Source organism: Haemaphysalis longicornis, unplaced genomic scaffold (genome assembly GCF_048455015.1).
Source record: "Haemaphysalis longicornis isolate Haplotype H1 unplaced genomic scaffold, Haemaphysalis longicornis Haplotype H1 scaffold_29, whole genome shotgun sequence".
NCBI classification, from domain to species: Eukaryota; Metazoa; Arthropoda; class Arachnida; order Ixodida; family Ixodidae; genus Haemaphysalis; species Haemaphysalis longicornis.
In genome coordinates, this window is record NW_027526331.1 from 216,823 (window position 1) to 229,359 (window position 12,537).

At 47.5% G+C, this 12,537-nt stretch overlaps 1 protein-coding gene across 1 annotated transcript in view; it reads right to left on the reverse strand.

Annotated features, from left to right (window-relative positions):
- LOC144173098 (translation initiation factor eIF2B subunit epsilon-like) overlaps positions 1-12,537 on the reverse strand; it is a 49,049-nt gene that overhangs the window by 17,383 nt on the left and 19,129 nt on the right. The window contains exons 6-11 of the mRNA XM_077701608.1: positions 12,135-12,220; positions 9,223-9,345; positions 8,009-8,109; positions 5,257-5,402; positions 4,349-4,445; positions 1,044-1,205 (exon numbers count right to left, since the gene is read on the reverse strand). Coding sequence (XP_077557734.1) covers positions 1,044-1,205; positions 4,349-4,445; positions 5,257-5,402; positions 8,009-8,109; positions 9,223-9,345; positions 12,135-12,220 — 715 coding nt within the window. The remainder of the gene's footprint in view (positions 1-1,043; positions 1,206-4,348; positions 4,446-5,256; positions 5,403-8,008; positions 8,110-9,222; positions 9,346-12,134; positions 12,221-12,537) is intronic.

The following is a 12,537-nucleotide window of genomic DNA, read 5'->3' on the forward strand; positions in this document are numbered from 1 at the left end:
GCCGTTTTTCCGCCGTAACGAAAGAGTTAAAGTATTTTCATATGCAGTGAAAGTGTGACACATTGAGCATTACAGATGGACACATAGGCTCCCTGAATGCGTCTACACAAAAATTGTACACATTAAAAAAGAAAATTGGGACATTCGGGTGGAAAAACGTCCTCCAGAAGTGGCTGAATAAAATGCACTGATCTCAGTCTCCATGTTATTATAAATAGGTGCATGACTGCAAAAATACCTTTTTTTTTGTCAAAGAACAGAACCAACAAAGTAAAACAGCTGTTAAAAATGCGTCTAAAGCCTGAGTGTGTTCTTCTGTGTTGTAGAATCATGTGTGAGTCAGCCATGTAATGTTTGTTCCATTGATATTATTTTCATTTCTTATGCTTTTCTTCCTCTATTGTGCACATCTTCCTTTCCTCTCCTTTCCTTTGTTTCTTCTGTGCACCACATTGAAGGTGCCATGCTGTTTGTGGGTACTTGTCCAAATGAATGAATGAATGAACGAATGAATATGTGAGTGAGTGAGTAGGTGGGTGGGTGGGTGGGTGGGCGGGCGGGCGGGCGAGCGAGTGAGTGAATGAATCAATGAATGAATGAATAAATAAATGAATAAATAAATAAATAAATAAATAAATAAATAAATAAATAAATAAATAAATAAATAAAATGAATGAATGAATGAATGAATGAATGAATGAATGAATGAATGAATGAATGAATGAATGAATGAATGAATGAATGAATGAATGAATAAATAAATAAATAAATAAATAAATAAATAAATAAATAAAACAGTTCCGCAAAGAAGTATACCATGCTGGTCTCTTCCACTGCTAACCTTTCTCCACACACTCAATCCGTGGCTTGTTACCCCCCCCCCCCCCCCCCCTCCAATCTAGATGTTTGGCTGCCTCACAAAACGCTGCCCATTCAGTGCCAAAGAGGACAGCGCTGCAGCAATTCTTGGGGGACGCAGACAAGGCCCTTGCACACTACGCTGCATTGCAAGAAAGGGCGGGAAAGAATGCATGTCCACTGACGCTTGGTGTCATCCACGGGCGACGCAGTGCCGTCGGAGGAGAGGTCGTCCTCCTCGGGTCCACTGTCCTCGTCCTCGGAGGCTGGCGGTGCCTCGCCCCAGGCGTCCTCGACCTCGATGCGGAAGCCGTGCCCCTCCTTGCCCACCAGGGAAGCGTCGCACTCTGGGCCACACGCATGCACAAGGGGGAAGAAACACGTTTCCAGGCCTTACCAACCACCCCAAAACAGACGCCTTGCAGAGAGGCAAGGGTAGCTGAACACCACTGTAAAATGCATTGTTGGGTGAGTTCCTGCATGCTAGTTCTAAAAATTGGAGCACGATACATGCAACGACACAAGAGAAGCAGGACGGGACAAGCACTCACTAAATAGCTTGGAAGCTTCAGGGGGAGACAACATGGAACACATGACAGGTTCCATTGTAGTACGAAAGAACTTCCGGAAAAAAGAAAAGAAAGAAAGCAATTTGTAACTGTACACAAAGCATTGACTACTGTTTGAGCCGCACTCCTATTGTTGCAGCCTGAGTAGGTTTAAGTGCCGTGCAGCACTTGCACACATTATGGCTACGTTATGAATTCGTGACAACCAACATCAAAGGACTGATATCAACACAGGAGCGGATCTATCTGTAGCCAAACAAATGCCAGTAAAGCTAAGAAGAGCCCGCCGTGAGTCAAGAACAATCTGTGTTGAAACAAATCTCTTGCTCCCTTAACACAGCGCTACACTGTGCTCATTTTACCAAGACACTCATAAGACTCTGCTTCAGATTATTAAACACATGACAGGAGTCCACAAGGGGTAACTTTATCACATGCCCGATTTTTTCGTACGACAGAGGTGAAAATAGAAAACGCCAACATGTACGAGACTTAGCCACATGTTAAAGAACCTGGGCTAATCTAGAACTAATCCACCCTTTAGTTTGGTTTGCCCCATAAGCCAGGCGCTACCTGGGCACATCAAGACTCCAATTTGTATTTCAAAGCAGCAATATCTAGTGCACCACACTCCCAAAGTAACGCTATTGCAAAACTTCGGCATCCAAAGTGGTCACAAACAAAACCGATTATAGGGTGCAGCGATTTCGTCTTTTGGCAGAGGGTTCCATCCAGCCTGCTTGGTTGTAGGTTCCCACACGCAATTCCTTGATGCACTGTATAATAAGCTTTCTTGAACACAATGTGGAAGTGAAGAACTGCAGCGAAACTCACTTCACTTCCACTGGCCCCTTTATAATGAGAGCTTGCTTTAATTAAGGGGGCACATGGGTCTTTGGGTTAAAAAATTGCCCAAAAGAGCATTTTTTTAGGTATCACTTTTTCCTGACTTCGCTCAATTTTTCCTCTGAAGAGTTGGTATTTGAACAGTACCAGGTACTTGTAAAAGCCATACAGGCCCGATTTCGGTGAAAAAAAATAACAGTTTATCTATAATTTTTTTCCTTTTTTGCCACAAGCGGTATTGCAGTGATAAGAAATGTTTGAGAGGCCCATTCCAGCATGTAGAGCAGCTACAAAGATAATGTCTTTTGCAGCATAGAGCTGGATGTTTAAACCATCCAATAAGGGAATCAGATTTTGCATTGTGTGTTTTGGTAGTTGTTTAATTAAATACCATTACCGTAAAAACCCGCGTATAATACGAGGTTTTTTTCCAAATTTCACTATGTAAAATTTCTGCCTCGTATTATATGTGGATCCCAAAGTTTTCAGCCGAAAATTTGCACTTTCGGTTTCAGCGGAGGGTGGGCCATCTTGCGGTGCAGTTAGCTGGCTGCTGCTTCTCTCAGCCGGCGTCACTTTGATTGTTTCGACCATGCGAAGGATCGGCACGTTCACCGCAAGTCTATCACGATGTCGGATGCACGAAGGCAGTAAGCAGCGGCAATCAAAAGAAAAGTTATTTTAGGTGCCGAGACCATCAGGAATTGCGCCGCAGGACGGCAGTTCGGCGTCACCGAAGGCAGCATTCGCGGGGGGGAGAAAGCAACTGGTGCTTGACTGGATAAAGTCTGTGTGGTGTCGGCGGCCTGGAGCGCTGTTGGGGGTTCCCGCCAGTGCTCGTGCTGGACGCCTTTCACTGCCACCTGGCCGATTTCGTGAAGAAGTTGTTGCGCGAACCCCGCATCGAACTCATTGTCATTCCAGGAGGAATGACATCCCAGCTGCAACCGCTAGACGTTTGCATCAACAAGCCTTTCAAAGACTGCATCAGGTCCTGCTACCAAGAATGGTTGAGGTCAGGAGACTCGTAAGTGACAGCTACTGGATGGCTGACGCGGGCTTCTCCAGCGGTGCTTTGTAGCTGGATCGCAGATGCGTAGGCCAGCATCCCAGAGGAGCTCGTCAGTCTCTCTTTTAAGAAATGCGGCATCTCGAACGCCCTTGATGACACTGAGGACTAGTTTCTGTGGGAAGACATTTCCTACAAGGCGACTTCAGGAGATAGCGGCAGCGAACCTGAAGATGACTGAATGGACGTCGGGAGACAGTGCCAGCGAAAACTGACAATGACTGAAGGGTTACTGCAGTGCAAATAAATGTTTTCTGTGCTCTTTACCTCGTATTATATGCGGATGAAAACTTTTTTTTCTGATTTTGCTGTCCCCGAATTACACCTCGTATTATACGCGGGTCCGTATTATACGCGGGTTTTTACGGTATTTTTAATTGGTTAGCAGGAGTACGTCTAACCTAGAAGATAGAATCGATGTAAACTTGTATCATCATCACAATACAAGTGATTACAAAAAAAAAACTGCTTCCCACATTTCATTCTTCCCAACTTCTGGTATCTGTTCATACCTTGCTGGTAATTTTTTGTTTATTAGTTTTTTTCTATTTTTCTCAATAACAATCAAGAAATATTTTTAATTACCTCAGAAACTAAATACCGTACTTTACACCAAAACTTAATGGATATTTGAAATCAGCTGAGAAAACTGAACAAGCCCATTAAGTTTCATCAAGATTCGTTGGAAAGCAAAAAAAGTTTTTAAGGCTAGTGTCCCCTCCCTTAAAAAAAAAAAAAAAAAAAACGCTATCCCAGCCTCATAGCGTGCATTAGGGCAACAAAAGTCAGCGTGTTATGGACTCTGGCTTTATTGGAATGAACGTCAAGTCTACACAGCGTTGAGTCCACTCATGGAAAATTGCACGAGTGAGCTCAGCACTGTGTAAGTGAACTCTCGTTGATGGCAACTCTGCAGAGTTAACGACGGTCCACTCAACTTGGGGATGGTGTGGCCAAAAAATAGCACTTTCTCAGCTGCACGGTTCAACTTGGGCGAGCCACTCACCTTCGACGTCGCCAGGCTCGTCCTCAAAGCCGTCGGTGTCAGGCGTCGACTGTAGCAGGGTGCCTTCCTTGAGCTCAATGTCAGGGCCCACCACAACCTGGGGGGGGGAGAGAGGGGGAGGGAGCAAACTGAAGCATTCGTGGCTCTATCCACCCCACTGCAAGGTACGCGACCTAAAGTTTCGAGCTGCAGCTGTTCGTACAGCAATAAATTTTTACAACCACTTGGCGTGGATTCGGTACACTTTCCATTTAAAGTTTAGACCACATGACGCAGCACTGCCCCAGTTCCACTTCGAATGACGGCTGGAGGGAGCACCAGGAATTGTAGTCAGAACACACACAAAAAAAAAAAAAAATGAAAGAGAGCCCCTGAGTGCTATGCAGGTCAGTTACACGGGAGGGTGGCACTGTCTCTTAGGTGTGTGTTAATTGGTGCGGAAACGCCAGGCAGTTCACACGCAGCATTTACTACGCATCCACAGAGCATAGTTCCACAGTGCAGAACCACATGGCCCCCTGTGTAGAAGATGGCGCTACATCTCTTAAAACTAACCTGGACAGAAAAGGCACATGACAGGCACACTGACATGCCCCCTTGCTGCTTCCCCATGGCTTTAACAAACAACTAGAGACACCCTACTGGTGATGAAGGGCAAGCTGCAACTTCCACATGAAAAATAAAGGCACGAGAAGCACCGAAAAAGCAGCAACGAGTGCAACAGTGCTTTTCATGCCTTTATTTCTTGCGAATGTCGAACCAACTCATCCACATTAAGCTGTTGTAAAACCGGGGCCTCATGAATCACGCCTGTTTGAATAGCTCGGTGGGCTGCATGACGACAACTGCCGCATACCTGCTATCAGCTGACCCTGCCCTGCACAAGATGCAACAAACGAGCGGCTCACCCCAAAGGAGAGGACGCAGTGGGGCCTGACGGTGACGTTCTTCTTCACCACCACCCCGCTGGCCAGCAGGCAGTTCTGGAGGTGGCAGCCATCCTCCACCACCACGTTGTCCCACAGGTAGGCCCCTTGCAGCTTCACGTCCCGGCCTGGTGGTCCCCACACAAGGGTTCGCAACCATCACTCAACCGTGCAGGAGTGCTGCTGTTTATTAAAGCCCGCTACTCGGATTAAGCAGGCAAGGCAGCCCGATAACTTGATTCAAGTAGAAAAAGGCGGCCCGATGAATGCCTTTGTGATCACCAATTCTCATCGCATACCCTTCACAAGGTTTTCATAGGACCTCCTAAACTAACATGGCCCTGAAAACAATCAAGAAATACTGGGGTTTCAGCTCTTTTTTTATGAGTCTGGGCAAAATATGTCTTTTTTTTCTACAATCTTTTTTAAGATCCTCTATTGATTACTGCTGATGCAACCTCAACTGTCTCCATGTGTGTGTGTGTGTGTGTGTGTGTGTGTGTGTGTGTGTGTGTGTGTGTGTGTGTGTGTGTGTGTGTGTGTGTGTGTGTGTGTGTGTGTGTGTGTGCGTGCGTGTGTGTGTGTGAGAGAGAGAGAGAGAGAGAGAGAGAGAGAGAGAGAGAGAGAGAGAGAGAGAGAGAGAGAGAGAGAGAGAGAGAGAGAGAGAGAGAGAGAGAGAGAGAGAGAGAGACTTTATTCAACCAGGTGGTCAGAGAAGCACAGTGGCGACCAGCCGAAGGCTGGACACAAATCACAGCCGTTCTGCCACCAACTTTCCAGTGACTCCTCTTTCGAAGGAACCATTACGGCAACATTCACTGTTGCCTTATTTGAAAGCAGCAGCCTCAGATACCTCCCTCAACTCCATTCCGGGTGCAAAGAACATTGTTCTCACAAAAAATAAAAAAAAAAATAAACCAGTATCAACCAACTTTCCAATTTCCTACTATACAACGTCAGCCGTGACATCATTGGTGACACACCGAAAACAGCGCACGCACTCCATGATAGCATTAAAACGAAAAAATAAGTGTCACTGCAACTATCAGAACTTCTACATCATACCGAACGCAAAAGAACAGAGACACACAGAAGAGACACTAGCACCCATCCTGCCTATAGGTTGTATTCACTGGCGAGGCACGCATGCAGGCAACCATGTGAGTGCGCCGTCACTGCTTACGTCGGGCTCCGCAGTATGGCGGTACTTGTCCATGCTAAGCACATGATGTGTGTTGGACATTTCAAGCTCTAGCCCGCCGAACGCAAAGTATTGCCTCGACTCCAATGTGAGTGCTATTAATCACATCTCTGTTGACACCACTGTTGAGAATCGGGTTGAAACAAAGCAGACGACACATGCCGCTGTTCTTTTTCTGCGGCGTGCGGGCGCAGTGGCACAAGCTGCGCCATGTTCGTGGTACTTCGGCCATGTCTGTGGCTGTGGAAGGGGTTGCGCGGACACTCACAGAGCGAGTGGAAGAGAGTGTCCAGCGCGCCACATGAGGGGCAGTGAGGGGAGGTGAATTGGTGTGGGTGAGTGTGCACAAGGAGAGTGCGGTGTGGGAAAGTGTGGGTTTGTAAGAGCCGCCACATGTGCGCTGCCGGCGGAGTAAGTGAAGGGTGCGGGGGAGGTAGGTTCCTGCGGAGGAGGCGGTATAGTTTCACTCCCTGGTCCTTTGAGAGCACAAAGGAACAAGAATTACTTAAGTATATCATAAGCAGATAATAAAAAAATTGCCCGAAATGGAGTGACATAACATGTTGCAAAACTCTGAACTTATACTATATAGATGAAAACTGACTGCATATTTGTGCTCAGAATGTTAAAACACACTTAATGTGCAAATTTCAAGGAGATTGGTTCAAAAATAACAAAAATGTCTTCAAGACCAGCATCCCCAACGTTATTTTGCCCAAACTGCCAGCAAATTCCCGTATTCCCTCATGCCCACAAGTTGGAACAAGACAGCATTGCTCTGTTGAGACAAGTGCCTTTTCAGCATTTCATGCCTGATCCTACTAACACAGAGCTATCAACCGCAACTGTCACAGAGCAACTTGGAACGAAATAGGCCGTGTACAAGTGGCAAGAGTGCTCAACAAGCACTGGCTTCCATGAGCAAACACTAAAAGCAATTTGCACATCGATATCAAATGCAGGACGTATTTGCCATCCAAACTCCAACTCCACCTCTTTGCAAATAAGCAAGGGGTGCTTCAATTGGTGGAATAACACGCCGTAAAACTATTACTGACGGTTTTATACAAGACTGTCTGATTAAATGCAAACCATATTCAACAAAAGTTAATTTGCAAAAAAAAGCAGGCTGCACTGAATTATGTACTCACATCCGTCACGTTATCAAAAATGAATGTTGAGAAAAGAGTCCAGTTTTCGACAAGCAGCTGTCAAGCCAATATACAATTCCTAAATGAAGGAGAAAAGGTTGGGGGGTTTGGAACTGGCGTGAAGTCACTCTCGGCAGAATGACCTGCCACGGTGGAAACCCTTTGAGTTAGCACAGAACCCCACTCAACTCTACCAACTGCTGGGCCGCCTTAATTAGAAGAAAGCCTAGAATTGCACGGCAGTTTGCACTAAACCAAATTTAGTGTGCTGTTGTGCATGTTTCTTCAGGTTTGGTAACAGAAATCTTGATTGTTTCAATTCAACTGGCAGCCACCGCATATAAAATACTCGTAATGCAAAAGAGAGGCTCCAAATGCTCACCAATGGTGCAGTTGTTGCCAATCACCGAGTCCGACACGACAGACTTGTCCCCAATCTTGGTGCCAGTGCCGACAAACGTCCCGGGCTCCAAGACGCAACTCCTGCAAGCAACAGAACACAGAGTGCTTAATCTCAAGCACGGGCGTCGGCAGGGGATACAAAAGGGGCTCTTACACCCACCCCCCAACCCCCAAAAAAACACACCAGCACAATTGCCCCTTCCCTCCACCCTCTCCATCTCACCGACACTATAAAACGGGTTTGCCCCTCTCAAGACAGAATGCTGCTGACGCTCATAACAGGGACTACTTTGCACGTGTGAACCCACTTCTCACGACGCTACACTCGACAACAACTTTTTCCAACAACTTTGCCAATCCTAGCAAAGTTAGGTGGCTGGAGCACTGTTTACATGCACTGTTATGCAACCAAACAGTCCTGGCTGCTCTGAGGCCAGCTTCCATTTCGGTTGTTTTTATAACTTCGATTCCTTGCAGGGAAAATACGGTGGAGCTGATGCGAAAGTCCGGGAAAAGAGGAAGACCGCAGAGGGGCATGTCTGAAATTAAATCTGCTGTCTGCTCAGAGTTTACCGTAAAGTTCCGAAAGAATGCCCACCCAAAGTACACAGATGTCAAGCGAAAAATACGTGATGGGCGACCTTTCGGGTCAGGTGCAAAAAACTAGAAAAATGTGGCTGCACCGCCAAGCAAAACTGGGGAGAGATTAAGAAAAAAACACAAGATGGGCGAGCTTTAGGCTCAAGTGTGAAAAGGACAAATAAGTGGCCACATCAAACATAAGTATAGATGATTCGCGTTTATTTTGTTCACTCATTACCGTTAAAGCCATGTATTTTAGGGGATGGGCAATCTTTGGGGTCTTTTAGTAAATTGAATATTCCATGCCTAAAGGGGTTGGGCAATGTTTCGGGGGTGGGCGTTACGCTCGGAACTTTACGGTATATGCACGTCCAAAGAGAAGCAGGGCACGCCACCTTTGAAAGCCCCTTGTAAACAAACTGCTGTGTGCTTAGAAAAGGTAATTGAAGCTGCTAATGTTTTCAGTTGAGCCCTTTGAAAATAGATCCGGAGCAAGCTGAACAGAACTATGGCTGACGCAGGCTTGTGCTGCACAGTACTTCAGTGCACTGTGCACCCCAAGCAACTAACAACTGCGCCAGTATCTCCCAGCGAAGGCAGCTGCGGGCATACCGGGAGAGTTGGAGTCCCGTGGCGGGCTTGTAGATGTTGTGCCGGTAGTAGAAGCAGGCCGGGCTGCCGTCGGAACCTGCACACCGGTCGGGGGGCTGGATCCACCTCTGCAGGACGTCCCGGCTGCAAGGCAGTGGGCAGGGACAACAGGCCATAGGACAAAGGGGCCACTGAGACGGCATACAGCTTTGCTCAATTTGAAAGAACCAACCTTTGGTAACTCACTCAGCTCTCCTCCAACCATGAAAGACTTTTTTTAACCGAAAAAAATGCAAGGAATATTGAGAAAAACCTCCGAATTTCACACTATAGTGACATAATATGGGCTGTGATGACACAATATGGCCAGCAGTAAAAACTTTGTTAAAGGTGTGTTAAACGCACGCAAGCATTCATCTCATATGACCAAATGGAACTGGAGGCCCCACTACGACCTCTCAATCGTGTTTCTTGGCAGTGGATTTGGTCAGCGGCCAACAGCCTCACAAACACGATTCTGTGATGTCACGGAGAAATTGCTGTACAGTGGCTGGGGAGTGGCCTGACCACTGCTTCGTATGCAATTTTTTTCTGATATCCCATTTATTTGTTTGAAGTTTGCAATAGTGAGTACCATTGTTATCAGGACAAGAGAGAGAGACAAAACTTTTATTGCCCCGACGGCTAATTCGGGGGAGGGGTGGTGACTGAGGGAGGAAAGTTCCCGGTGACTTCTGCAGCACGAGTGACGATGGCTTCTTGCACCGCCCAATCCGAGCTACCCAACGCCCTCACCCAGTGCTCACCGCCTCGATATGGAGGGAATGGGTTGTGGGGGCATTGCCAGAGGAGGTGATCCATGGTTTGGACCACCCCACAATCGGGGCAGCGGGGTGAGGAGTATAGAGCGAGGTACATGCAGTGCAGGTGGGACAGGCAAGGAAGGGTGTACATTTGCACTAAGCGCCTTAGGCGTTCTTCAGCATGAGAGAGTGCCGGGTGTGCACGGGGCAGTATACGGCGGGGGAGAGGCAGTAATGAGACGTAATCCCACGAAAGGAAAGGAGCTGATGTCGAGCTGACAAGGCTCCATGGAAGGAATCAAGGCTAAGACCCGCTCGGAAGGTGAGCTCTCGAGCAGCTCTGTGTACTGCCTCGTTCCCTTCCAGACCCGTGTGGGCTGGGGTCCACCCCAGCTTGATGGGGGAGTCGGGAGGATTTTAAGTGCGAATGCACTTCTTAAGCGACCCTGAACCTGCGTCCACCGGCGATGTCCGCATAGCATACCCACGTGGGGGATTGGCCAGGAATCTCCTCGTCTTCCTTGGCAACGGGGGGAGATGGGCGCGCGCTGCCTGGCCGCTGACATGGCACATACCCACGTGGGGGATTGGCCAGGAATCGGGCGGGAGAAGGGCTAATGCACCCGCTTAAAGGAGTACTGACACGAAATTTCACAGCTGAGATCCGCTCTAGCAATCAAGTACAACGACAACACAAATAGGTGTCTGTGAATAAATGCATCTTCGTTTCTTTGTAGTTGTGTGTGTGTGTGTGTGTGATCTCTCTTTCGCGAACATTACCGAACCGCGCAAATTCAACTCGTGCATTCGCACTTTCACATTCTTCCCCTCGGGGAAATGCGGGGAATTTTTTGGAGAAGGATTTTGAGTGCCAGGGGAGAAATGCAACCCCAGGCAAAATTTTGAATGGCCATCATCGAATCGGAGATTATGATCGCAGGGGATGGCCGGGGTGTTAAAGCAGCAGCAATACCCGCCTCTTGTGGGACAAAGCACGCTTCTTAATGAACCAAACTTGTAGCGCTTTGTCTTCATGGCCCCTGAAGCAGGGACACTGCATGGGACAATGACCGAAGAAAGCACTTGGGAGACAAGACGGCAAGTGTCTCACCTTCTCTTGTGGTCTTACTTTGCACCTTTTTTATCTTCTCTTGTCACAGAACGTGGTGTGCGCCTGAACGCCAGCTAAAAATTCCCGTCACTTACTTCACAGAATCCTTTCACACCACAGACTTCACCTGAGGTGCCCAAGTTTCTCAGGGAATCTCACTTACAAAGCACTAGTACACAGGCTGTGGAGGAAGAGAATTCTATCTTTCAATACAGTGGCATGCTTGGACCCAAGGAGAAAGTTCCTCCAGCAGAACGGACAATTGGGATAGTTGGTAGCTGTTCGTATTGAAGGTGGAAGCACTCACACAACAGGGACAAAAGTAAAAAAAATAGAGACACGACGCTAACTCGCAACCCATTCTCATTCTCAGAGGGAAGTTTCTCATTCACTTGTATGTCACAATGCATTATCATAGCCATCATCACGACCGCCCCCTCAACTAAGTGGCATGCCACCTACTCCTCACGAACATGATGATAATGATGGTGGTGGTGGCGGTGATAATGGGAGAAGGAGGGGAAGCAAGTCATCTGCTAGTGAGCAGTGGATTAGTGAGCAGTAGACAGAGAATAAGGGCTTGTTTGTGCATGCATGGTCTACCTGTGCGTGTGCAAACACAGCCACAATCGCATCCCATGTCCTAACTGTGTCCTCCAAAATCACTAATTCTGCCTCTGCCACCTTGTAGGGAATACTGGTTCTACAAGATATGTCAGTCGCACAAAGACCAGTCAGTCACCTTTGCTGCTCCAATCTAGCCATACAGTGCCATCACTGTTGTTCCCTGGGGTACAACAATGCGCACCCTGTCAGGCAGGCAGGCCTCCGTTCCTTTGCATTTAAAGCCCTTCTTTAGACCTCTTCAAAACAACCGGTACTCACCTCCTTTCTACATGGAAATACGTGTGCATTCCACCACTCTCACCAAACATTACGGCAAACTTTTAGCTACCTTCCATAGACTGCTCCGCATAAAGCTGGATAAATTGGGGGAAAAAGGGGAAGGGGGAGCTTACCTGATGGCATCGTACATGGCCAGGTTGCAGGCAGACGCCGCATAGCAGCTGTCTGTGATGTGGGTGTAGATGGAGTTGCCCATGATCTGAAAGCAGCGTGTTAAGAGAAAGAGGACATTGCAAACCTTCAGCACATTGCTCTTCGTATTGGCGCAAACCACGCATTAGATTTGTTTGTTTATGTTTTCGCTTTTGCCGGCCGGCGGCGCCGGGCTGTGTTGCCTGTGTCCCGAGTGGGGCGCATGTCTCATTTTTTCTTTCTTATGCCCCACGGATTATCTCATTTGATGGGGAGAATGTTTCACCCTAACGCCACTAGCCTAGAATAGCCTTCTTTTACCTACAGTGTTTTCGATGCAATTCGACGGTTCAAGAAACACCCGCGCCAAAAGACAAATGCCCG